Genomic DNA, 24,543 nt, shown 5'->3' on the forward strand with positions numbered 1-24,543 from the left:
CAGCCAACTCCTTCTTTGTGGCCGCCGCTACCATCATAGCATCAACGGGAACACCTTTGGTCAAAAACTGTTTATCTTGTGGTGCAGTTATAAATTTGGCGGGTCTTCTGGGGGTCAGTTCCACTGTGTCTGGAGCTGACCACGCCTTCAGAGCCACCACAGACATCAGTGGGTCGAAAGGCGGAGAAAACCATGAGGTGGAAGGTTGGGATCCAAAAAGCATCCAGGAATAGAGACTCATCCTTGGAAGGGCTCAGGGTAGTCCAGTTCCCCCTCTGCCTAAGCATCTCAAGGATGTCTGAGAAGGAGACATCTTCAGAGGGGGATCTAGGGGACCCTTCCAAATCCTCTAAGCCGGTATCTGATGTGACAGACTCAGGGGAGTCAACATGCTTCCTCTTGCATTTCCTCTTACGAGGTGGCTCCTCTGAATGATCAGGGTAGGCCTTGGAAGAGGAAGATACACCCAAAGGGGTGCCCTGGAGCGTTGGTTCCCCACGCTTGGGGTCTGGAGGAGAGACAGAGGCAGATGCAGGCACCATAGGGGGAGGAGCCGATGGGGATGTTAGTGGGGCTGACTCAGGGGCCAGCACACTCCTCATGACCTGGAAGGCGCCCCTGCTCGGATGCCGAGAAAGCTCCGGATCCGAAGAGATCGGAATCTTTTTCTGCACCGAGGGGGACGGCTCTGAAGCCGATGTAGGAGCTGAGCTCACCTGCGCCGAAGCTCCGAGGTGGAGAACGGGGTCAGACAAGGGTCCGATGCCAGTCTCGGCGCCCAGATCCATCCAAGGACGGTACCAAGGAAGTGATCGGAGCCGACGACGGAACCGAAAGAGAAGGTATCTGTGCAGACAGTTCCACGATTCGAACCCCAACAAGCTCCAGCTCCGAACTCAAGGGAGGAGTTGGAGGAGGAATAACTGCAGACATGGACGGAGCCGAACCCTGAAAAGGGGGGGCTGGACAACATTTTTGCTAGGGCCTGCGATTTCAACAGCCTACTGACCACTCTCTCCAAGTCGTGATCTGAAAGCCTTGATTGAAGAGTGGGAGGAGTGATGACTGCGCTCCAATTGGAGCAGAGAATGCCTTTGAGCCGAACGTATCAACTCCAGGGAGGGAGACCTGGATCTCTTTCGACTCCCCGATGGCTCCGAAGCGTGTCGGAACCGACTGAGAGGCAGGTTACATCGGTTCCGGCTGGAACAGAGGCCGAAGTAGTAGCTTCACCTAATGACGCTCCGAACTGGGAGCCGAAGATTTAGGTGGCTTGGAGGACTTCACAGGCTGAGCCTTAGCCGGTGAATCCTCGGGCTTAAGTAAACCCTGTAGGATTAACTTATTCCTACGCTCCTGCAGGACTTTTGGGCTGAAAACATGGCAAACTGAACAAGAGTCCTGCAGGTGCACAACGCCCAGACAATAGACACAAGAAGCGTGACCATCTGTCAGAGACTTCTTCTGACAGCATGAGTCACACTTCTTGAATCCGGACACCTTGGGATCTTTGGACATACTCAAGGAAAAAAAAAAAAAAACACCAACACAATACACAAAATATTTAAGATATAACAACTATCACACACACAAGTTATTACATTCAAAAACCACAAAGAAAGAGACAATATCCTATGCTAGTAACAAACAAAAAAGACTAAACTAGGTAAATACTATTTTTTTTTTTTTTTTTTTTTTTTTTTAATAAAAGGTTAGCCTCTAACTTAAACGGCTAATTAAGGAAGAGATTGGGGGGGGGGGGGGACTAACTAAAACGAGTTTTCTGAAGGGGAAGTAATTCAGGTAAACAAACATATCATATAGAAAAAACTGTAACAACAAACAACAAACTATACAAAAACCTTAATAATTTGTCAAAAACAGATAAAACAATGAAAATATACGACCTGAGCCAGTAAGACAACCTCGCAGCAGAAGAGGCAAACGAGATCTGGGTTTCTAGCACCAGGCATCATGGGATATGGGGAGGCCTCAAGCCAGTAAACAGCTCTCGAGCTTTTGAAGATGGCCGAGTCGAACCCAACCAGCAAGAATGAAGGTGAGATAAGACACCTTAACATTGAATCATCACTTGTTCAAAATACCGAAAAAAAAAATCAATTTAAATGGTTGAAAAACGCCTGCAAACTAACACTAGTGTTTGCCCCCCACATCCCTGCTACTTGTATATTACAACTCCGAGACTGCAAAACAGTGCACACAATGGTTAATCCTTGCCCTGTTTGCAACATAATGTTGATGGGTAATTTGCATGCACTTCCTGTCGACCAAATGAACTACTTAATATTCATGTGTCGACGATATTTTATATATATATATATATATATATATATATATATAAATAAGAGAGAGAGACACACAGATTACATATATTTTACATTTAAATTTCCAAGGCATATGGACACAAAAACACAACACACGAACTGGTGGTTTTCAGTGCTTTCATTCCTTAAATATCCTGGAACTTCATTATATATACATATTTTATCTCTATACTCCTGACTGAGTTTCGGTTTAGAAAAGCTGCATTCTGCAGTAGCCACTGTAACAAGTTTAGTCAAATTAATGCGCAGTGAAACGTAAGTATATGAGAGAGAGAGTGAGTGTGTGTGTGTATGTATATGTATATATATATATATATATATATATATATATATATATATATATATATATATATATATATATATATATATATATATATATATATATAGGACAACGTCTTACTGTGAGGCGAGAACGCTACCACAGCACCACCACCACCGCAGTATATGTGTATCTATCGATAGACAGACATCTAGATCTATCATATCTAGATCTTCTATAGATATATATATCTAAATATATATATATATATATATATAAATATCTATATATAGATATATATATATATATATATATATATATACATATATACAGTACTTACGTATTATCGCAACCAGATTTTCGCGATAACAGCGCTTGATTCCCAATGCGGAAATGTAAAAAGAAATGTATGCAAAATCACACTGACAAATGTCAACTTCATCTAAAAACATTGTTTAGGTAGCAAAAACATTGTAAATTTAAAGGAATGAGAGCTTCTTTCAAGCTATGCTGTTTTCCAACATCTTGTCACTGTAAATACATTGTACACAGCCGCTATGTGTAATACACGTTCCATATCCCCAGCCGCGAGCCTGTAAATGTTGTCAAAGTTATACTTCATATTAGTAAAGACGATCTATGTAGATATTCAGTGATACTGAACTAACCCCAAAAAACAACCTTTACAAATACAATGCGTTTGTGGGATCTACCCAAGACAGAAAATGAGTCAATAGCACTTTTCCAGCAATATGGCATTATAATCAACAAGTAAAGAATGCTGTTCCGGACATTATACTATGGGAAGCAGATTTTTTGGAAATGCAATACAGAAAAATGTTACCAACATGTAGGAGTTCGAGTGAGTAATTTCTTTGAAGGAAGTCGAATTAATTTTACCACCGCTGTCCGCTTCATTTATTGTTGGGCAAAGCAGATGACATCTATAAGTTTCTGTCAGAAAGAACTGGACATGGCTGACAAGACAGTCATAGACTGGAGTAACTACTTACGTGATGCCTGTGTCTTAGAAATGGAGGAAAAGGACAAGAAAGAAATTGGAGGGCCATGGTGTATTGTGGAAATAGACAAGACGCTTTTTACTAGACGTAAAAGTAATGCTGGCCGTATTCTCCCTCAACAGTGGGTATTTGGAGGGATATGTAGGGAGACAAGAGAGACTTTTCTTGTAAAGGTTCCTGATAGAACAGCTGCAACATTATTTAATAAAATCAAAGAATACATTAAACAGGGCACTACTATTTATTCAGATTCATGGCAGGCATATCAAACTCAACAACTAGAAGAAGCTGGTTTCATTCATGAAAAAGTAAACCATAGCTACAACTTTGTAGATCCAAACACAGGAGTGCATACACAACACAGAGAGAATGTGGGGATCTGTTAAGTGGAGAAACAAAACAGAGAGGCACTGCAAGACACCATTTGGACTCCTACCTAACTGAATATATCTGGCGTGAAACACAGCTTGCACTAAAGAAAGACTTATTTGATGCAATTTTGACAGCAATAGCAGACAATTTCTCTCCATACAAAAAGTGTAACCCAGAAAGTGAACCATCTACAAGTATGCTTCCTTAATCAGCAATAAAATATTTACAGATATGTTGCTCAAAAACATCTGGAAGACATCCACATGAAGACTATGCAAAACATCCACAAATCATTGCAACAATAGCTGCTATCCCCCACAAAAAAATCAGTTTCTGTCAAATGCTACAAGAATGCTCTTCGTAACTTTAGCCTCCATCGTCAAGACCTTCATCTCTGTTTGATTGTTTAGATTGCTATTACCTTTAACTTCAATTATTTCCTACATTATGTCAAATAAAACTAGTTATTTACCAAAAAAATGTGTTGCTCCATATTTCTTCTTCTAAGGAAAAAGTTTAGTATCCAATTTCGTAGTAATCCATCACACAGTAAAAACGAACTAGCATTTCCCATGCGTCCTCAGTTCACTTCTGCACTAAGACAGCAGTGCAACCAATTTTGATGTACGCAAAGCAAGTTTCACATTTCTGCGTTAATTTATGCTACTAATTTGGGACAAACTACGTTGTAACCAAAGAAAACATCAAATTTTGTTTTACTTTTAGTCCCACAATCCGTTTTTGGGCCAACAAACATATTACCGCAACCGCGAAAATCTGGTTCGCGATATATATATATATATATATATATATATATATATATATATATATATATATATATATATATAAATATATATATATATATATCTCTAAATAAATATATAACACATATACACACACACTCTCTAGAATACTTACGTTTCACTGCGCATTAATTTGACTACACTTGTTACAGTGGCTACTGCAGAATGCAGCTTTACTAAACTGAAACTCAAAGAGAAACTTATATTTGTCAGTCAGGAGATGCTTTCAGGCTTAGCTGTGCTCTCAACTGAGCATGAAGTGATAAAAGTATATCACATGGCAGCCTCCTTAAAGACTTTGGAAGAAAATTTGCAAGATCCCAGGAAAACTCTAGGTATGTGCTCATATTTCCTTTCCAGTAATCCTTTTATAATGCTGTAAGGCAGTAAATTTCGGGTAGCACCTTAATGTGGCTTGTATAGCATGCTGTGTATTCACTAATTTTACTCCAGCAGGTAAGACCAAGAAGCACAATGAGGATGAAACTAGCAGGATGTTAGGCAAGAGTCATGAGGCCAGAACAGCTGGGAGCAGCAGGACTCCCTGTAAAGCTAGGACAGTTGGGAGCAGCAAGACTTGAGGCTAGGACAGAAACACAGGAAAAACAGACAAGTGGCAGCAATCAGAAAAGCTGAGTAGGTAACTGCACACTGAAGACAAATGACACTCTGGTATTGACTTCACCCGTTTCACTCTAGGTTTGAGTCTGCCTGTGTTAGACTCAGTAAACCCCATTGCTCTCATGTGCTTGGGTTTCAGAATGCCTCAGGCTCAGTGTCTCTTGGTTGTTTCTTTGAGTCGGTCTGCCTCAGGCTCAGTAATCCCCATTGTGCTCTCTTCTGTGTTTAGGTTTGAGTCGTCTGCTTCAGGCTCTGTAATCCCAAAGGCTTTCCTTGTATGTCTGTAGTTTTTTCTACGTCTGCCCCATAGCTGTGTTGTGTACCTCTGCAGTGTGACTGTTCTGCATGTCAGTAACAGTCTGCAGAACAGTCTTGTGTGATGGTGTCAGTTTATCTAATGCTGCTTGTTTCAGTCTTGCTGTACTACTGTCATTGTCTTGTGTTTGGGAGTGGTGTCTCAGTTCTGTTCTGTGGTAATGCTGCCTTAGTCTTGTGTGGGTTTCTGTTCAGTCTTGCAGTACTGTGGGGGTGGATGCCTCTGTTCTGCATGTCCGAGTCTGTGTGGGTGTCAATGTTCGGTCTTGTATTGCTGTCTTTATCATGTGTGGGTGTCTGTCCCGTGAGCAAGAGTCTGTGTAGCTGTCTCTCATGTCTCTGTTCGGTCTTGCTATAATGCTGTCATGCACACAGGACAGACACCTACACATGATAAAGTCTCTCTCTGTCTTGGTGTGCTTCTGTCCTGTGTGAGGGGGTCTGTGTGGGTGTCTCTGTTCAGCCTTGCTGTAGGTGTGTGGGAGTCTGTGGGACTGGCCACCTTGATGTTGTACAGAGGCTTGTCGTAATGTAACAACCTTACGACAAAATGCCAGTCATAGCTCTCAATCTCATGGCACAAAAAAAATGGACAAAGCCACAGAGAATGGGGTTACAGCCCCAAAGATCAGGGCAAATTTTAAATATTGCTCTTACAAACTTAAAAAGTTGCTAGAATAAAACAAATGCCTGTTATTTAGTGAATTCAATCATCGATGATTTGTTACAAAAAATTCAGAACTCTACAAATTTTCAGGACCAGACAAAATGAGTCATACCTGGACATTCTGAAAACCTAGGCAGCTGAGGAGTATACAGTCAGTGTCTGCACCTGTGAGTGGTTACCTTGCTGTGGTACAGGGGGTTGTCATAATGTAATATTGGTACTAAATGCCAGTCAGTGTGCATGCATCTATGAGTGGCTACCTTGCTGTTGTACAGGCGTTTGTCATAATGTAACATCTGTACTAAATGCCAGTGTGTACCTCAGCACATCATTTCTTAAATATCTGAATGTAGTGATACTACAGTGGTTGATAAATGGTGCTGGATGAGCTTGACAGGGAAGTGGGTACGACGGCAATGAGGTCACACTTTATATTTTCCAAAGTAGGGCCCCCAACTTGAAACTTGCTAGAGCCCCCAAAATGCTACTACTGGCCCTGGGAGATAGGTTAGGTGATATGTCCTGTGTTGAAGCAGGAACATTTGCTGTAGAGCTTTTTGAGTTGCATTCTGAATTCGGAATAAGTGTTGATTTCCTTTAAGTCAATGGGGAGAGCTTGCCAAAGAATAGATGCAAGAGAGGAGAAAGCATGTGCACTGCTATGGAGTTTGATTCTAGGGTGTAATGAGAGTTGGTGTGGCTTGTGAGTAGCGTCTCTGGTTGTATGAGGTGGCTTTCATAAGTCTTGCTGCAAAGGAAGTAAATGTGTGGAGCTGGAATAACTGAAGTCACACAGGATGCCATTGAGAACAGAAGAGATTTGCAGTGGACAAAATGGGAGGAATCAGAAGCTGAAAACCTAACTGTTCCCCTTCCACCTTGGTTAACAGCTTCAAGTATCTAGGATAAGTGGTTAAGGAGAAGAGATGTCTGAATCAGGAGGTCAAAATTAGAATCAGAAGGCTGCAGCCAACTAACATGGTTATCAGTGTTAGTATGTGACAGAAGAATACCAAAGATGCTGAAAAGTAAGGTGCACAAAACAGTGGTCTGACCAGTACTTCTGTATGTTAAAAAACCTGAGCAATAAAGGTGGAACAGTTCAGAAAGTGCCAGAGACAGTTGTTTGGATGCACACTGTGGGACAGACGAATAAAGTTATGGCATCAGAGCAGAAGCCAAAGTAGCTCGAAATGCAGAGAAGGTTAAAGGAAGAAGAGTGGTAGTTCCAAAAGCAGACAAGGTCAAAGAGAGCAGAGTGGTTGGGGACAAGTGCAGGTAAGCTGAAGATGATACTGTGAAGAGAATTTGGGAGAAATCAGCAAGAAAGCTAGAGGAGATGAGGCCATTATGCCCCTATCTAAAATTCTAGAGAAATGCATCCATTTGCAAGTCATGAAATTCCTGAACACACATCAGCTCCTCTCTACCACACATCATGGCTTCTGCCCTCATCACAGCACAACCACTGCCCTTCTTTCATTCTCTAATCTAATTAGCCTTCACAGGAATGTTAACAAATATACATCAGCCATTTTATTGGACCTCTCAAAGGCATTTGACATGGTCTCTCTCTCCCCATTCTGCTAGATTCTCTAGCCTCACTATCTTTCACCCAATCTACCATAGCCTGGTTCAGAAGCTACCTATCTGACAGGCAACAATCTGTCCAATGGCAAGGAGCACTATCCCCCCCCACCAACCTCCAACTACCACAGGAGTCCCACAAGGCTCTATAGTGGGCCCACTTCTCTCTTCTATTTTCACAAACAACCTGAATAGCTCTACCCAGCATGGCACACTTATTCAATACGCAGATGATTCAATCCTAATCTGCTCTGCCTCATCTCGCACCATTCTACAGCAACTTACCCAGGAAACCTTTAACTATGTAGAAAAATGGATCTCAGGTAACCAACTAATCCTAAACCCCAATAAGACAAAACTACTACTATTTTCTCCTAACAAATCAAAAGCTCTCCTCTCCTTTTCCATCACCTCTAAAAATGGCACTACCATCTCCCCTTCTAACCACACCAAACTTAAGTACTGAAATTGACAGCGATCTTCACTTCGATATCCACATCTCACAAACCATCAAATTGGTTCACAAAAAAATGGGTGCACTATATAGGCACAAAAACTCTAAGAGTCACCCTTGCCCAGAGTTACCTTCTGTCCACACTACTGTACGCAGCACCTATTTTCACCCATATTAGAAAAACTGACCTAAACAAGCTAGAATCCTTTTACAATAGGATAGCCAAGTTTGCTACAAACTCCAGTTACAGAACACATCACTGTGTTGCACTAAAATAACTAAAATGGCTAGAGTTACCACAACTACTTAACCACCACCAGCTAGTTACTGCATAAAACATCCTCAAGTACCCTGAAAACTCCCCATTTATATCCAATCTTCTTACCCATTACACTGCAAATCGGCATCTCCGATCTAGTGACAAATCTCTCCTCTGCATCTCCAGGATAAACAATACTGCAAGCAAAGCGGTCTTTTCCCACACCGTTGCTAAAAACTGGAATTCCCTCCCCCATTCTCGGACCACTGCCTCTACCACCCCACAATTCAAAAAAACCCTCAAATCACATCTATTAAACACCTGGCTATGTCCTTGTATCAAACTCTCCCACCTCCACCTCCCCCCTTCTTTTTCCAACTTCCAAGATACTCACTTTAACCCTCTACAGTATTAAATCCAGCCAATAACTCTGGCTATTAGTTGCTACTTCTCATAGTGGGCGATTGCTCCTATTTTTGTCACAATCATTATACACCTGCACATTAAATGGAATTCCTAACCGTTTCTCCTGGAAAATGTATCAGTGTTTGTCTGGCAAAATGTCTAACTCCATGTTGTATTATTTAAATGACCTTTGTATAACACTGTATAAATAAAAAATAAAAATGGAGTGATTCTGACAGAAGACCTGCAACTGTCAGGCATGACTCTCAAAAGAAGGGTGGACTGTGGCACTGAATCGATAGAGGTGGTAATGATTCATGTGACACCCTGACACCATGTAAAAAATGGGTGGAAGGGGAGATGATGTGCATTGCTAGGGACAGGATGTGAAACAGTCTGACAGGTGACAGCAGGTTATGGAACCAGAAGTGTTATGCTCAGACCACATTCCAGGGGTGACTTATTTTCATTGGCACCCCTCTGTCAGCTATCTGCTACGCTTAACTTCAAGCAAATGTGTGCACTGCCCCAAGACCCCACCTTTGTTAAGCTAAGCAACAGTATTTTAATCCCACGTGGTTTACACAAACAGCTGAACTTTAAGTAGCACAATTTTGCCCTCACCATTTCATGTGTGCTAGTGCATGTGCCTGCCTATGGTTATGAAAAACAGATTTGTGCAATGGCAATTAGACAATAACTGACAAGTATGCACCTGTGTAAACTTGGGGGGCTGTGGTTTGAGATGGTTTTGCTCATGTTTGACTAAAGACCTCTGAATTAAATTTCAACAGAAATCTCATGGTTCCTTTTCTGTACAAGAGCTTTGAATAGCTCAATGTCTCACAACGTGGTGTTTCGCAGCTATAGTTTGATTACAAATTATTTGAAACAGGCAATGAGAAATATATTTGTTTAGACAATCTCTTAAAAAAGCACCATATTAACTTTTCTCACAGGCTTGGGTGTGGTATTAGTTGAGTTACATGAAGGCATGCTTTTGAATTGTCTGTACTCCACTCTAAACTAATGTTCAACAAACTGCTCATACTGTCATAAAGATATGAATTACAATACAGTCTTAAAATGCTCGGAACAGCAGCCACAAAAAATTCAGACTTTTACTAAAATAACAAGAACAATTAGGGAGCTAAGGGGGCAGTTCCCCTTTACTGGCACTCCACTTGTACCATGGTAAACTCAGTACAGTAGAGCCTTTGAATGATTTCTATACTGAGGTTGTGTTATGCTTAGTAAAAACAAAGTACTAGTAATGTTACCACAAAATTATTTAGCTATGTAAATCAAATAAGAGGTACATAAGTGCATTCACAAGTGACTGCAGAACGCTGAAATACTAAACTGGCAAGTTTTGCCATGGACTAATTTTCAATTATCTTTAATGTTAGAATAAAATGGTAATATCAGTGAGCCACCACTGCCCCTTGTGTGTGTACAGAGAAGTGCCTACAAGGGGGCCGACACCCACCCCTTTAGTTCACAGTAAAGGTCTGCCTTTTAATGTGTTCATTTGTTAATAATGAACTGCTCTCTTGATGTTGCTGGCAATAGGAGAGGTGCTGGCCTGTCAGTTTTGTAATGTATATATGAGACAGGCAGTGCTGGGGTGTGGGGGTTGCTATTGTGCATCTAATGTGGTGCTTCTTTGAGCCAAGTTGATTTTTTTTTTATATGAGAAAACAAGTCCCCCACCCTCATTACCCAATTTAATGGACTTTGCACCCAACAAACTACAAGGTTGCAGAAGCCTATATCATTTGAAGACGTGTTGCCGATAACGTCAGCTAAATGGCTCACCAAGAGACAACCTTTTGTGTTATAAACACAGAAGTATATTCATTATATATAATGTTGAGGGTTACAGTTACCAAGATTCTTCTTGAGGGCCCATGTGTTCTTGAATTCTGCCAATGTTTTGTCCCTAGACTCCTTTCAGACAAACGAGATTTGTGAGTAGCCCAAGATCTATGAATCATACATTAACCTCCCTCTCAGTGAATTAATGCTTCTGTCACTCACATGCTACAAGATCCACATCTTGTACCTTCAGATTGTCCTGATTATATATATATATATATATATAAATTTTTTTTTTTTTTTTTTTTTTTTTACGGGTCCACTTTTTAATTTCTCTACCAGGGACTAATATCAAAATATATAGAAAGCGAAAGTGATAGGGGAATTTTTAGTGAAGGACCTATTCTGGTAGAAATTTTAGTCTAATCTATAAGAAAAGCTGCTTGAAAAAATGGATAATTAATAAGACACAAAATATAGCACAATAACCAAGAATCAGAGGTGGTTAAAAATGATTGGAAAGAGACTGGAAAGTAAATTTACAAGAAAACAATGGAGATATGTATGGCTCCCACATATGCAACAAAGTCCAGAAGGTTATAGTTTGTTTAATGGAAATATTTGCAAATGTAATTTTATACCCAAAGAAATCTTCAAAATAATTCTTCCTCTGGTAGATTTTAGATGTGATGGGGAAAACATAGAGCCCGGGTCCATACAGATGTGTAAAGCATTGGCAATTTTTAAAAATTCCCATACAGAGTACTTTTTCAGGAATATAAAGAGAGAGGATGACCAACTATGGAAATGATTGTTTTGAGCTGGGACACATGATCTGAATTGCATAAACATAAGGCCTTAATTCTGTTGGCTGCCAAAAAGCATTACTAAAACAATGCATCAAAATCTAAACCAACTAAATTTGAAGTACTGAATAAAACATAAAATAATTGGAAGCGGGATCTTTGGAAAAGGGAAGGATTGAATTACATAGAAACAACTGGAAATTTTAGGAAGAATGCATGCATAATAATGTTCAGGAGGAAACAGGTTTAAGAGAAGGCAAACGAGTAATTTTTATAATGCTGGACTGAAATACAGTTGCTATTGAGAAAAAAGAAAGCATATGTAATTGTAATATAGAATGTATGAAAATGGAAAAAAATGTTAATATGGTTTGTTTTTAGTTTCTATCCATGTATGTGTGTCTATGTCTTAAGTGATAATTAAACAAATGTGTTTCAAAAATAAGATTAGCAATTCCACAAACACTGCATAAAGCAATCAATAATTAACATGAAGGTCATCTGACAGCAGTAAGAACAAAAGTCCCAGAAAGATGAAGGGCTTGCTGTCAGGTATGATTCAGACTGCTCACTATGCCATGAAAAATGATAGTGTGGCATTCCAAGTGTCTGAACTGCCAAAACATGGTCCAGTCAGATTTTGTTGACTGAAAAAGCATTGCCCCCCCTTCTTATTCATTTAGTATTAACTTGCTATTAGCTACCTGGTTAAGTTGGTCAAACCAGTCTGAAATACCTGTGTAAGTGACGAGCTCTCTTTTAGCATTACACAGAACACTTAAGTAACCTGTACACTGTACCATTTTGATCTGCCCTACAAACTTTAATAGTCTGTTAGTGAGAAAATAAAAGTAATGGTCTCAGAAAAGATCATTTTAGTATGCAGCTGTTTACTGGACAAGGTGTAGAGCAGCTGTTATGCCATGCTGTTAGTCTTATGTAGTTGGCAAAAGAATCTGCACAAAGAAGTTTTGCCTTTCAGCTGGTCGTGACTGCAAAAAGGTCTATGCTCCAACCATTCATTTAACAGTAAAATAAAGTTGTGAATGGACTAAGAAAATTGACAGAGGTTATGATTATCAAGAGAAAGTCAAATATAGTAAGGCAGAAATGAATATTGGAAGGGGCAGTAAAAAGTGAAAAATAGAGGTCAAGCTGTGATACAGTCTCCAGACGACATGTTCAGTGTGAATTAGTTAACAGAAACTAAATTAAAAATTCAGAAACTGCTCAACGTAATGGTCAATAATAAAATATTTATGGACTTTCAAGATGGCTACACATTGAGCAGGTTTATTCCAAGTGTGAAATGGGAAAAAAACACTAACTAAAAATGGAATAAAATTCAGTTACTGCCTTATAATTTCACTGCCTGGACATCCACATACACAAAATTTCCAAAAGTAGCACAAAATCAACCAGATAAGGAGAAGAGAAAATTGTAGTTGGGAAGAATCTTGCAGCTGTTCAGCAAAAGGCAAGTCAAGTTTCAGCTTAAGTATAAGACATGCCTCCCAGCAATTTAGAGGAAAAATGAAATACACTCAAGATGTACTTAAACTAAACGCTGAATGAAAAAAAAATTATTGATATATATATATATATATATATATATATATATATAAATAAAATTAGTGTGTGTGTGTGTCTCTCTGTCAAAACAAAAGGCTAGGAAAAAAAAAACAGTTTTAACTAGCTGTTTAGATATGCTGGTAAAACTGCTAAATCAGAAGATAAAATGAACACTAGCACAGCATGAGGCTTCTAAAGAACAGCTGCTTCAAAAATAGTACAGTTAAAAATAGGACATGCAGAGAAAACCTAAGGTTTTCTACAATGCCAGAGACATTGGAAGCAACAGACTGTATTAACTTAACGAAAGTACAAGAAAGCAACTGGACTGGTGTTCTACAACAGATCTGTCAATTGAAAGGACATATTACGGTTTTCCTATGACCAAGAGCAAATGCACAAAAGATCCCAAAATCTTTACTAATGTAGAAGTCTATTACCCTGAGGAAACATTATTCATAAAACACCCATAAGCGTAGAGTTGGTAGTCTGGAAATTTGAAGACACATACAGATAGTAACCTGGCTTTCGACCAACATGTGTCTAAGGTAGTAAAATAAATCATTCTAAGTCACTCAACATACAAGTAAGGGCATGGCATCTAGGTCCAGGGAAGTCATTGTGCCACTGTATTTGGCCCTCAGACCAGTAATTGCATACAACTCCCCCCTTGGTATATGCTTGACCAGGCGCATGCAACTGGAACATCCACAAAGGTTCCTCATAAAAAAAAGACTACAGGGTGTAAACACACTGTCCTATGTGGATCGCCTCAAAGCTCTGCCTCTAATCTGTTTCCCAAAGAATGTTGAGATTTTTTTTTTTTATATTTTGTATGCTAGCATACAAAGCATCCATAGATGCCGTTGTGAAGGACCTTTTGCATATTTGCAGAACGACTAGCATTAGAACTACTAGGACCTAAACTTTGCTTACAACATAAATAGGACATGTTGGAAGGACAGGTTATATATCTCAGAGAATTCCCATTGTCTGGGATAGGCTCCAAATCCATTTGAAGCAGAGCCCTTCCTTAATCCAGTTCAACAGTAACCTGGACAAAAATCAGAAATTCACCTATAGCCTGGCAACTATGCCTATGATGGACAGAGGCAGCTATTACATCATTTCCTAGCTAACACACATACCTTATAAAAAATTGATAAAGTACAGTAACTCTTATGATAAATTTGGGTTGCATTTGTTAGACTTTTTAGAAAGGCCCTAGTGGTTGTTAGTCTAGTATACACCGATGAACCAGGAGAAAGAAATTTTCAAAACAAAACTATGGCAGAAAAGTATTAAAATTTGGAGAAGAGAGAGTGTGTTGGTGGAAAAATGATTGTTCATTGCGCACCAGGCAGAAGACATGTTTACTCCAGCAATAATGAGAGAGGTGTGAGATTCAAGCTGCTCTACCAATGTGCCTTCAGAATTTTTTTTCTTGGAGGACCAAAGATACTTTGGATGCAAAACAAGCTAAGAAGAACAAAAAAAGTTAGTCCAGAAGCAGAAGGGAACTCTGCTTTGACAGTAACAAAACCCACCGAGACTTTGCCAGTGAAACTATTTCCATTGTGCCAAAGGAAAAGGCTTCACACACACACAGACAGAGACACAGACACACACACAGACAGACAGACAGACAGACAGACAGACACAGACACACACAGACAGACAGACACACACAGACACAGACACACACACAGACACAGACACACACACAGACACACACAGACGAAGAATTAGGTGCACTGGGTTTCAACCAGAGACTGGTGTTGGAGATGACCAGGAAGAAGACCAGTAACATAAATGGAAAACTGTAAAGCATCAATCCCATTAGATATAGGACTAGACATGTGAAATGTGGCTTTAAAAGAAGTAGCAGAAAACTGTAATTTCTTTGACCGTGTCAAATTGTGAGCCAACTGTAAAGCAAATACCCCACTTAACGTCACTAATGTTTACAAAATACTGATGCAGTAATTGTAACAGTTATTCTTAATATTCTGTATAAAAATTCCATGCGATAAATTGCACGTTACATGTTATAAACCAGTTTTGTATAGACCGGAATCAAAGACATTTTAAATGCCAGTTGGAAGGAGTCATCAGTGACTGCTGTACATGCACAGTACAAACAGCAATGTTGCAGGAGACACTTAGATAAAAGTAACCATGTAACTTTCACAAAGGATTTCAGAGTGGACATTCAGCACAATACCAGGGGCAAATGAAAAGGACAGTAATAACTGCTAGAGGGGTTCCAACAGTGAGAGAAGAAGAGGAAAAAAAGATAATGATGGTACACCTGTGGTAGTAAGGGAGCATTATCTATTTATTGGCATTTATTTACCGGGAAAGCCCACTGGGCCAAAAGAGCCCATTTTCAGTGGAGGCCCAGGGAGAAGCTCCACATGGCAGTTAGTATACAAGTACATAGAAGTAAAATACAGTCAGTAATATACAGAAACAGACAATATTATACAAGACATTAAAGGAAGCATCAAATGTACAATTATTAAGATATCTGAATGTAAAGATACATACTTTGTAAGCAATCATACATTTGTTGTGGTCTTATTATTGTCAATTACTTACTGCCAGATTATTGGCAAGGGAGGAGGATTATGCTGGCATGCAAACAATTCCAAACAATATTACATATTCCAAATAAAACTGTTATTAAGGACATTAATACAATTTTTGGGGAGATAATCAACTTTCAGCAAGGAATAATATTCATGGATGGGGACTGGAACTTGATTTGCAATAGTGAGGATGTATTGGGCAGCTTAGAAAAATGTAACCAAAGAAGGTAGATTTCTGAAGAAATACATGAAAATATTTGGTATACAAAATGTGAAATTAACAGCAAGAACACAAGACAGAATTTACATACTGTTTCCCAAAGTACAATAAGCTTCAAAAGAATGTGTGTACTTAATTGAAAACGTTGACACACACACACCCAAATAACTACTTCAGAGCATGCACCAATAAAAATCAAGTAAAAATGAGGCACTGGCACTTCATACACTTACCTGTTAAAAAGAGAGGAATTCAAGAACTGTGTAGTGGAAATTATTTCAAAATTATTAAGCCAAATACATTTCTTCAGAAGGGATAGCTAAAGAGTGAAAAAATGAAAATCTAGTTTAAAAACAGGATAGAAATAAGAGTGAAAAAAAGATATAGGAAAGTTGTAGTACGAAATATTTAAAGGGGTTGACAAAGGTCAAGGGGAATCGCACAAAGCAAGAGCAGAAGCAACTGCAGAGTGCTAATGAAAAATAAGGGAGTATTTCAATAATATGCAGGAGTTTATTATTTGATAACTAATGCCAGAGCACAAAAAAAAATTAGCATGATTTAGGCAACAGAAGACAAACCTTCAGAGCCTATAAGAAAAAAAAAAAAAAAAAAAGACAGAGATACTTCAATAATCCTACAAAAATTGGTGTAAAAATAAAGGAACATGGAAATCAAGAAAAGGCACAAGTAGCAATATTTACAGAAATGTAACTATGCCAAGGTTGGAGAACAATGAGGCTCAACAATTAATAGCCAAGACAGGAAGAAATTGATTTTTATATCACCATTTTTTATCTACTCAACAGGGAAGTCACTAGGAACAGACTGTATTCCTGAGGAAGTATGGAAGCAGACAGGAGTAGTGCTAAAGACCTGGAAAGTTTCGTTTAATAGTATTTAAAAGAAAAGGAAGTAGGAGTCCTAGCATTTGAAAGAAAGCTGTGGTGTGTACATTACTCAAACATAATAAAGACCTGTTTCAGGCTTAGCTTCATATAGGCCTATTTCAAGTTTATAACATGATTACATTGTTTCTGTACTAGCTAAGAGAATGGCAAAGATGTTGCCAAAATGGATAGATATGGATCAGTGCGTTTTACAGGAGTAACAAACATATGACAACATTAACAGAATAACGATGATTCACAGGGATGACAAATATAAGGAAACACGGCTATTGTTTGTGGGACTTGACGCAGAGAAAGCATTCAGTACAGAACACTGGGATTTTATGAATAGGGCAATGACTGCATTTTCACTCCCCGATAGAAAATCGGGGTTAAATAAGGATATATATGAAAGGCTGGAAGAAATATTAAGGTGGGAGGCTTCCTCTCAAACAAGTTGGGTCTGAGCAGGGGAACCAAAGCAGTGATGTCCTCTTTTCCATTTATTATTGGCTTTACATTTATAGCCAATGGCAAAAAAAATAAGGGACACTCAAATTCAAAGATACAAATGGTATGGTAATAAAGAAAAGTTAGCCTTACTTGCAGATATTATTTTGTACTTGAAAAATCCAGAAAAATGACATGTTGGTGGTGTGGAACATTTTGCAACAGTCAACACTTTTGGGGACATAAAATTAATGAAGATAAAACAAAGGCTATAGCAGTGAGCTATGTACCCACACATGAACTGGTTCAGCAATATCCAATATTTATGGGGGCATGAAAAAAATGAAGTTAGATGTAGGATTTAAAAAGGATTCTGTTATGGCAGCTAAAGATAAGGGGAAGAGACTAAAATGATAAAACAAAAACTGGTAAACTGGACGTTCAATTATAGATATAGGGACGTAAGATAAAGACACACTCAGAATGTTTTAGTCCCTTTAGTTTTAAATATAGTTCAGACATACTTATAATCAACCAGAGGAAAAGATGTAGATGATAAATAGTGAGTTGAAGGAATTTATTGGGGAGGGCGAAGCAAGAGTTCAGTGAGACAAGTCAATACTCCCCCATACACCAAGTTGGTTTAAGATTATCTGATTTGAAGAGATACTTTTGAGCTTTGCAGTAATGCTCATATACTTAACAAAACAGAAGGTAAAAAAATAGAAGTGGAAAGGCATGATGCTGAAACAGGGAAACTGGACAAAGAAAGGCAGGATTTTGGATGCAGATCCTTAAGTAGAATAGCAACCTTATAGAATATTATATTCATAAAGTAGTACAAAGCATTCTAAGAACTAAGCCAAACTGGTAATGGAGAAAGGAGATTTTGCAAATATGGGTACAGACAACTGGTAAGATGGGCTGGAATTTTCAGGAGATCGGTGGCAAAGAAACCAAGGTATTGGGAGGAAACACTAAGACATGGAAATGTGATGAGTGGAATAAGCCCAAGCAAGAGTTTGGACAGTAGGCTAAAAACTGCCATATATACCAGACACTGACATCAGAGTACAGGCAAAGAGACAGAAGAGTAAGTGAAACACCAGCCCTAGCAGAGTTTCTACTTGAGTCTAGAACAGAAGTTGATGTTAAAAAGGGGATAATTAGTAGGCCATACAAAATAATGCATGATAACTACAAGAATCAATCAGAGGAGATTAAAAAATTAGATTGGGATGAGATACTGGAAAGGCAACTCACAAAGGAACAGGAGGAGCAGCAACTATATGGCTCCCAAGTATGCAACAAAGTTCTGAAGGTTTAGGATGTTTGCATAGACATTTCATACCATAAGCAGACTTTGGATAATTTTTCCTCAGGTAGACAGCAAATGCTAGAGATGTAATGGGGAGTTAAAGGCAATCATGAAAATGTTTTTAGGAATTTAATGAGTCACCATATTTTACAAAATTTCTACACAGTACTTTGTCATAAATGTTGGGGGAACAAATTGTTGTAACCAAGGAAATGATTCTTTCAACTGGGACCAGACCTCTCAACTGTCCCGAATTACTCGGTTTTTACCGAGTTTTGAGGTCCCAATAATGGGGTGCCACAATTCACGATTGGCACCCCATTATTTCCGATTTTTCAAATCTACTTGTTTGATTTTCGCGCTTTTGGAGCTGACGTCATCACGTGTGCAATGACGTTAGCTCCGTCAACATGCCGCGCATCTGTTTGAATACTGGACTGCCGTTTGGGCAGAATATAAGCCGCACGTCTGTCGCAGGAGGATTTATTTACAATGGCTTATTTAAGCCAGTCGGAATGCATTGCCGTTCGGGCAGGAAGTCTCTACTGTTACTAAATGAACAAACTTGGACTGCCATTCTGATTTCTTCAACTGCACAGCTGAAAGTGAGTGTCAGTTGCCAAACAGAAGGTTACTTTGCTGTTTAAAGCCGGCAAACGGTGTGTGTGTTTCATGATACAGGTTACTTACATTAAGAATGCCAGTTTTCTTTTTACTTGATGCTGTTCTGCTTGAGGAGAGCAGTATGACTGAATATTGACATGGTATAAGACATTATTTAATTAAAACGGAGACTAAATTGAACAAAATGAACTTCTAACACCACAAGGCTATTCAAGCTGTCACCGTTTCTAAATGTTTGGGTATTTCGGTTTAATAAAATAGCAGCAGTTTAGATGTCCTGCAAATGTGTGAATACATGAGCTGTTTAACATTGGTGTTTTGCATATACCTGCAGCTTTTTAGTAGTACAGATGTGGTAATGCACTTGACAATAGTGGAATAACTTCCATTCACTAAATGCTAATGTAGGAAAGGCGAATTAGTTTGAAAAGAGAAACCTGTGCTGGTTAGGTGGTAGTATATTAGGTATTTCTGCATAACAGAGAGGTAACACTTGTAACTTCTCAACTCATAATGAAAGACCTTTGTTAAAAGCAATTTGAATGGTTAAAGTGTTTTGTCTCGTCTTGATTATCATAGAGGAAGTGTGCATTCCAACAGGAACCATGAAAAAGAAAGCAAGTTTACATTAGCACTGTATCCTTACGAGCTTAAAGGTTCATTTTGCTGAGCACATCTGTAATGTTTAACTCACTTTTTCTGGTTAAATTGTTTTAATGTCTATAAAACGAGGTTAAATATGCTTTTTTTTTCATGCGTGTCATAAAGGAACATAAACGTTCGAAAACATTGTGGTAGGTTAGGTGGAAATGTGCAATTTTATCTGAATTTTGTAGAAAAGTACAATGCACCTTAACGTTATGTAAAACAGATTCTATTTATTTTGGTAATAAAGAGATGTGTTGCACTTGACCCAGTGTTAAAATGAGAAATATCTAATTTATTTTAGGCAAGTGAGGTGACAGCCTTGTATCTCGTTTTTATAGCTTCCTTTTGGTTTGTAGGACAATATAGGTGGCAATATAGAGCTTTAAGAAGATTGTTCGTTGAAATTTTGTGTCTGATTTCTACTTCTTTCAGTGTTCATCAAGTTTGTATTGTCTGATTCCTACCTTAATGTGAGTTAATGGAAAATAAGATCTGATTTCTTAGTGCTCCAGCTGCAGGAACAGACGGGAATGGACAGTAAGGCCACTCAACACACACAATTTTCTCAGGCTGTTAAACCAAGCATATAAACAATGCAGTAGCCTTGAACTCAGAAAGCAGTAACACAAAATTGTTAGTTACTGCATTTAACAAGTGGACTGTTTGCTTCCTGTAAGAATTGTTCAAAAGCTATGTGCATCTTGATTTATGTTATAACCCAGGCTGAAGCAACACATACTTTGTTTTGTCCCTTGAAAACTAAAGCTTGCCTTCAGATTTTTTTTTTTTTACTAGAGTCATAAAGTTATTTCAACACATATATATTTACTTGAAAGATACATATGCATGGAATGATTTTATGCATTTGTGGATTACATTTAGATAAGTGGCTTAGTTCAAAGGATTTTTTTCTGTCATGATTCATGAACTAGACATGATGCATCATAAGGATATATAATGAACTTGTACTATAAATATATATATGATTGGAATGGCTGCAGGGGGACTCTGGTGCCATATTTTGGTTGTCTGTTCTTCAGTTTGCGTTTGAAAGTTGGCATCCCATGATTCCATTGGAGTAGGTGGGTTACATAATTATGTATGCAAATTATATGTTAATCAGTGTACAGATTTGTACCTATTTTTCATGTACCTTGTCCAGATTTTTGATGTTTCCAGGTTGAGAGGTATGGCTGGGACACAGGATCCGACTTGCCTAGGCATAATAAGACCTTACTAAAATTAACATTACTGGCTGTCAAAACATGCAGTTACTAGAAAATGGAAACTGTAACTGAAGTACTGAGCACTTTGGAAAAAGGGAAGAAGCAAATTATATCCAAAACAAATAACTAAATGTTCATGAGAAGGAATGAAGTATAAGGCAAGGCAAGATATGAAACAAATAATTTGAGCAAATTATGTAATTTTGGAGTAAACAGTTTAAGAAAAACATACAAATAAACTATATAAAAATAAAACATACAATTAAACACTTATTGGGATTAGCAATTCTGGAGTCCCTTTATAGTAACCAAAACGTTTCCACTTGAAAATTAATTTAAAAAGTGACATACTACAATAGATGTTTTATTAAAAATAGTATAATTTCTAAATGGATATACAAATGGCCATACATTAAGAGATCACACCGAGTTAATCCCCTTGCAACAGGTACTATACCACTACCAGCAGAACAGGTAAGCACTGTATGGTTAGGATATATCAATTTAACACTTTTATCTATTTCACCTTTTAACGTAATGCACTACGTCTCCAGAAGTAAGCCTACTGTAAATACTAAGCTTCATAAGCACGTTATCAGTGGTCGTACACAACACGTTGACTAAACCTACTCTACCTTCAATCCCCCCAAACTCACCAACAGTTAAGAAAATAGCAAGTACAGCAACTATTACGGAGAGCAAAGTCGGGTCCTGTGCTTGTAGCTCCTTTCGAATAGACTCCAAGTACGGCTGAAAAGCAGCAGTAACAACTGCTGGATTTTCCATTATAAATATCAAAATGCTTTACAAGTGCCAGATGAGCATAAGAGAAAAGTGTTTCCGGCGTTGTTACAACGTGACCTAGACACACGTGTATTACAACTACTACGTCTGCGCAATGAACGGAAGACGGGAAGTGTTGGAAATGTGTGTGTGTGTGTGTGTCTCAACTCTTCTTAATTTTGACTCAAGTTTGAGTTTTGTCCATCTTAATCCTGCCTAACTGGTGAATTTCGAGGAAATGGTGGAAACTTTGTAAATAATTAGTAGTTTAGATTAATATATTTATTTCACTTCAAAAATGCATATTAATTCACGTTTTTATCTGTCAGTATTTCAAATGAATAGTAATACTAGTTTATAATTTGTCCCCAATTATTTCTCGATTCGTCCTTATTCAGTTGAGAGCTTCAGTAATGTATCCGAACTTAGGTTTAGGAGAATTCTAGTCTATAGTATAGTCCCATCCTTTCTTAGTTGGAAACTGGCAAATATGTTGATACTAAAAAGACGAGAAAATGTATTCTGACGCAAGGCTAGGCAACCTTGGCAAAAGCGCGACTATTGACCGTACTCTAACCTCACTAAGGACCGGAAGAGGGGAACATAAAAAAAGTGGTTTGTATGCTAATAACCATACCCCTCAAATGTTTCTCACTTTGGTTCATAGGTTGGTACTAGGCTATCGGCCTAGGGTCTAGCAGCGGCCTTAGGTCAGCTGGTGCCCTAGGCAAAAGGGCTCCACGGCACCCCCCCCCCCCCCCACACCACCCAGGTGTCCCTATCCTGGTTTGCCTACACCAAATAAATACTGGAAAAGCACCCCTGCTACAGCGGCGCCCTAGGCAGCCGCCTAGTTGCCCTATGCCTAAGGCCGGCTATGCTAGGGTCTATACAAGCCTAGCAGTAACAATTCCCTGGATATTTCTTCCCACACTATTTACTTCACTGGACCTAGGGTTGCCACCTTTTCAAATGGCGAAAGTAGGACATTTTCGGGACATGCATCAGATTTTACAGGCCGACACATACCCACGGTCAGTACAAAGGATAAAACTTAACTTTTTTGCCTACATGATAGCTTATTCTTGTAGCATTTTAGTTGTTTATTCTGTTTCTTATTACATTTAGGTATTTTAGATACAGAATAACTGTGTTATGCAACTATTACATACAATATAGGACATAATTATGTCCTACAATCTCAGGACATTTGCCATTTTTAATAATTTTTGTCAGGACACAACTGCCCAAAGAGGGACTGTCCCTCGCAGCGTGGGACAGGTGGTAACCCTATCTGGACCCTGTCTAGCAGGTCGACTTACATTCCCGGGTACGTGGTAAATTTCCTATCTCCCATCCAATCGTCAAGGTTCCTTTTGAAGAGAGCCAAGGAGGTGCTCTGCTTGACATGTATGGGCAGTCTATTCCAGAGTATGTGGATTCTCTGGGTCAGGAACCTATCCCTCCAGCATGTTTTGTTCATTGTGATGACAAGGTTTAGATCCCAGGAGTGTGGCTCTGAGGGATTGGGATTTCTTTAAGTGGAGCATGATGACCTTGTATGTTAAGCAGAGATCGCCTCTGAGTAGATGATATGCCACAGAGTATAGCTGGAGTTTTTTTAGATGGTCAGCATTGGGCATCTGCTTTAGGCCTGTGATTCTTTTAGTGAGGTATTTTCTGCGGCCTTTCCAGCTGTTGCAGATGTCTTGTGAGGTACATACCAAACAGGGCCTTGTACTGTATAATGGTTCTAATGAGGGATGAGTACAGTGGGACAATGAAGACCTTTTTTCTGGATGAAAAGCCCTTAGTGATGAGTTGTGCCATATAGAAGGATTTCCTGACTGTTGTGGCGATGTGTTTAATCGAAGGTGAGACCACTGTCTACCTGTGTCCCTAAGTCTCTCATCACACATTTGGTGTTTGGTGTATGTAGTAATTCATGGGTTCATAGTTTTTCCCAAAGGGGATAACTATATATTTCTTGGCATTAAGCTTGAGCCCATGGCTCTGGCACCAAGCATCTGTTTCTTTAAGGCCCTTTTGTAGAATATCCACATAATTTGGGGATTAAGTAATGGCTCCCAGTTTGCAGTCATCTGCGAACTTTGTTAGCCAGAGTCCCTTAGTGTTGGCCTGTACTTCAGAGACATAGACGCCAAACAAGAGTGGTCCCAGGACTGAACCCTGAGGTACTCCACTTGTCTGGAGCTGGATTTGGAGTCAGCTACTTTTACAGTCTGGGTTCTGTCAGTAAGTCAGTTGGCAACCCGAGTGACATAGGGATTTATGCCCAGCTTAGTAAGTTTATCTATGATTCCAGAGTGGGGGATGGTGTCGAAGGCCTTGGCAAAGTCCAGATAGGTTGTGTGGACCACCTTACCCTCATCCACAGCTCTGGAGACTGATTTGAAGAAGTCAATCAGGTTCAGGAGACAAGATCGGCCCTTCACAAACCAAAATTGGGTGGGGTCCAGTGTTTGAA

The 24,543-nt window shown here is 39.0% G+C and overlaps 1 protein-coding gene across 1 annotated transcript in view; it reads right to left on the minus strand.

Annotated features, from left to right (window-relative positions):
- The window catches only part of SRPRB (SRP receptor subunit beta), a 437,229-nt gene extending 415,089 nt beyond the window's left edge, over positions 1-22,140 (minus strand). The window contains exon 1 of the mRNA XM_044070458.1: positions 21,929-22,140. Within this exon, the coding sequence (XP_043926393.1) occupies positions 21,929-22,058 (130 nt within the window). The 5' untranslated portion in view covers positions 22,059-22,140. The remainder of the gene's footprint in view (positions 1-21,928) is intronic.
- Positions 22,141-24,543: the final 2,403 nt, after the last annotated feature.

The sequence above is a fragment of the Protopterus annectens genome, chromosome 4.part1 (assembly GCF_019279795.1).
Source record: "Protopterus annectens isolate FY-2018-M chromosome 4.part1, PAN1.0, whole genome shotgun sequence".
Lineage (NCBI taxonomy): Eukaryota > Metazoa > Chordata > Ceratodontiformes > Protopteridae > Protopterus > Protopterus annectens.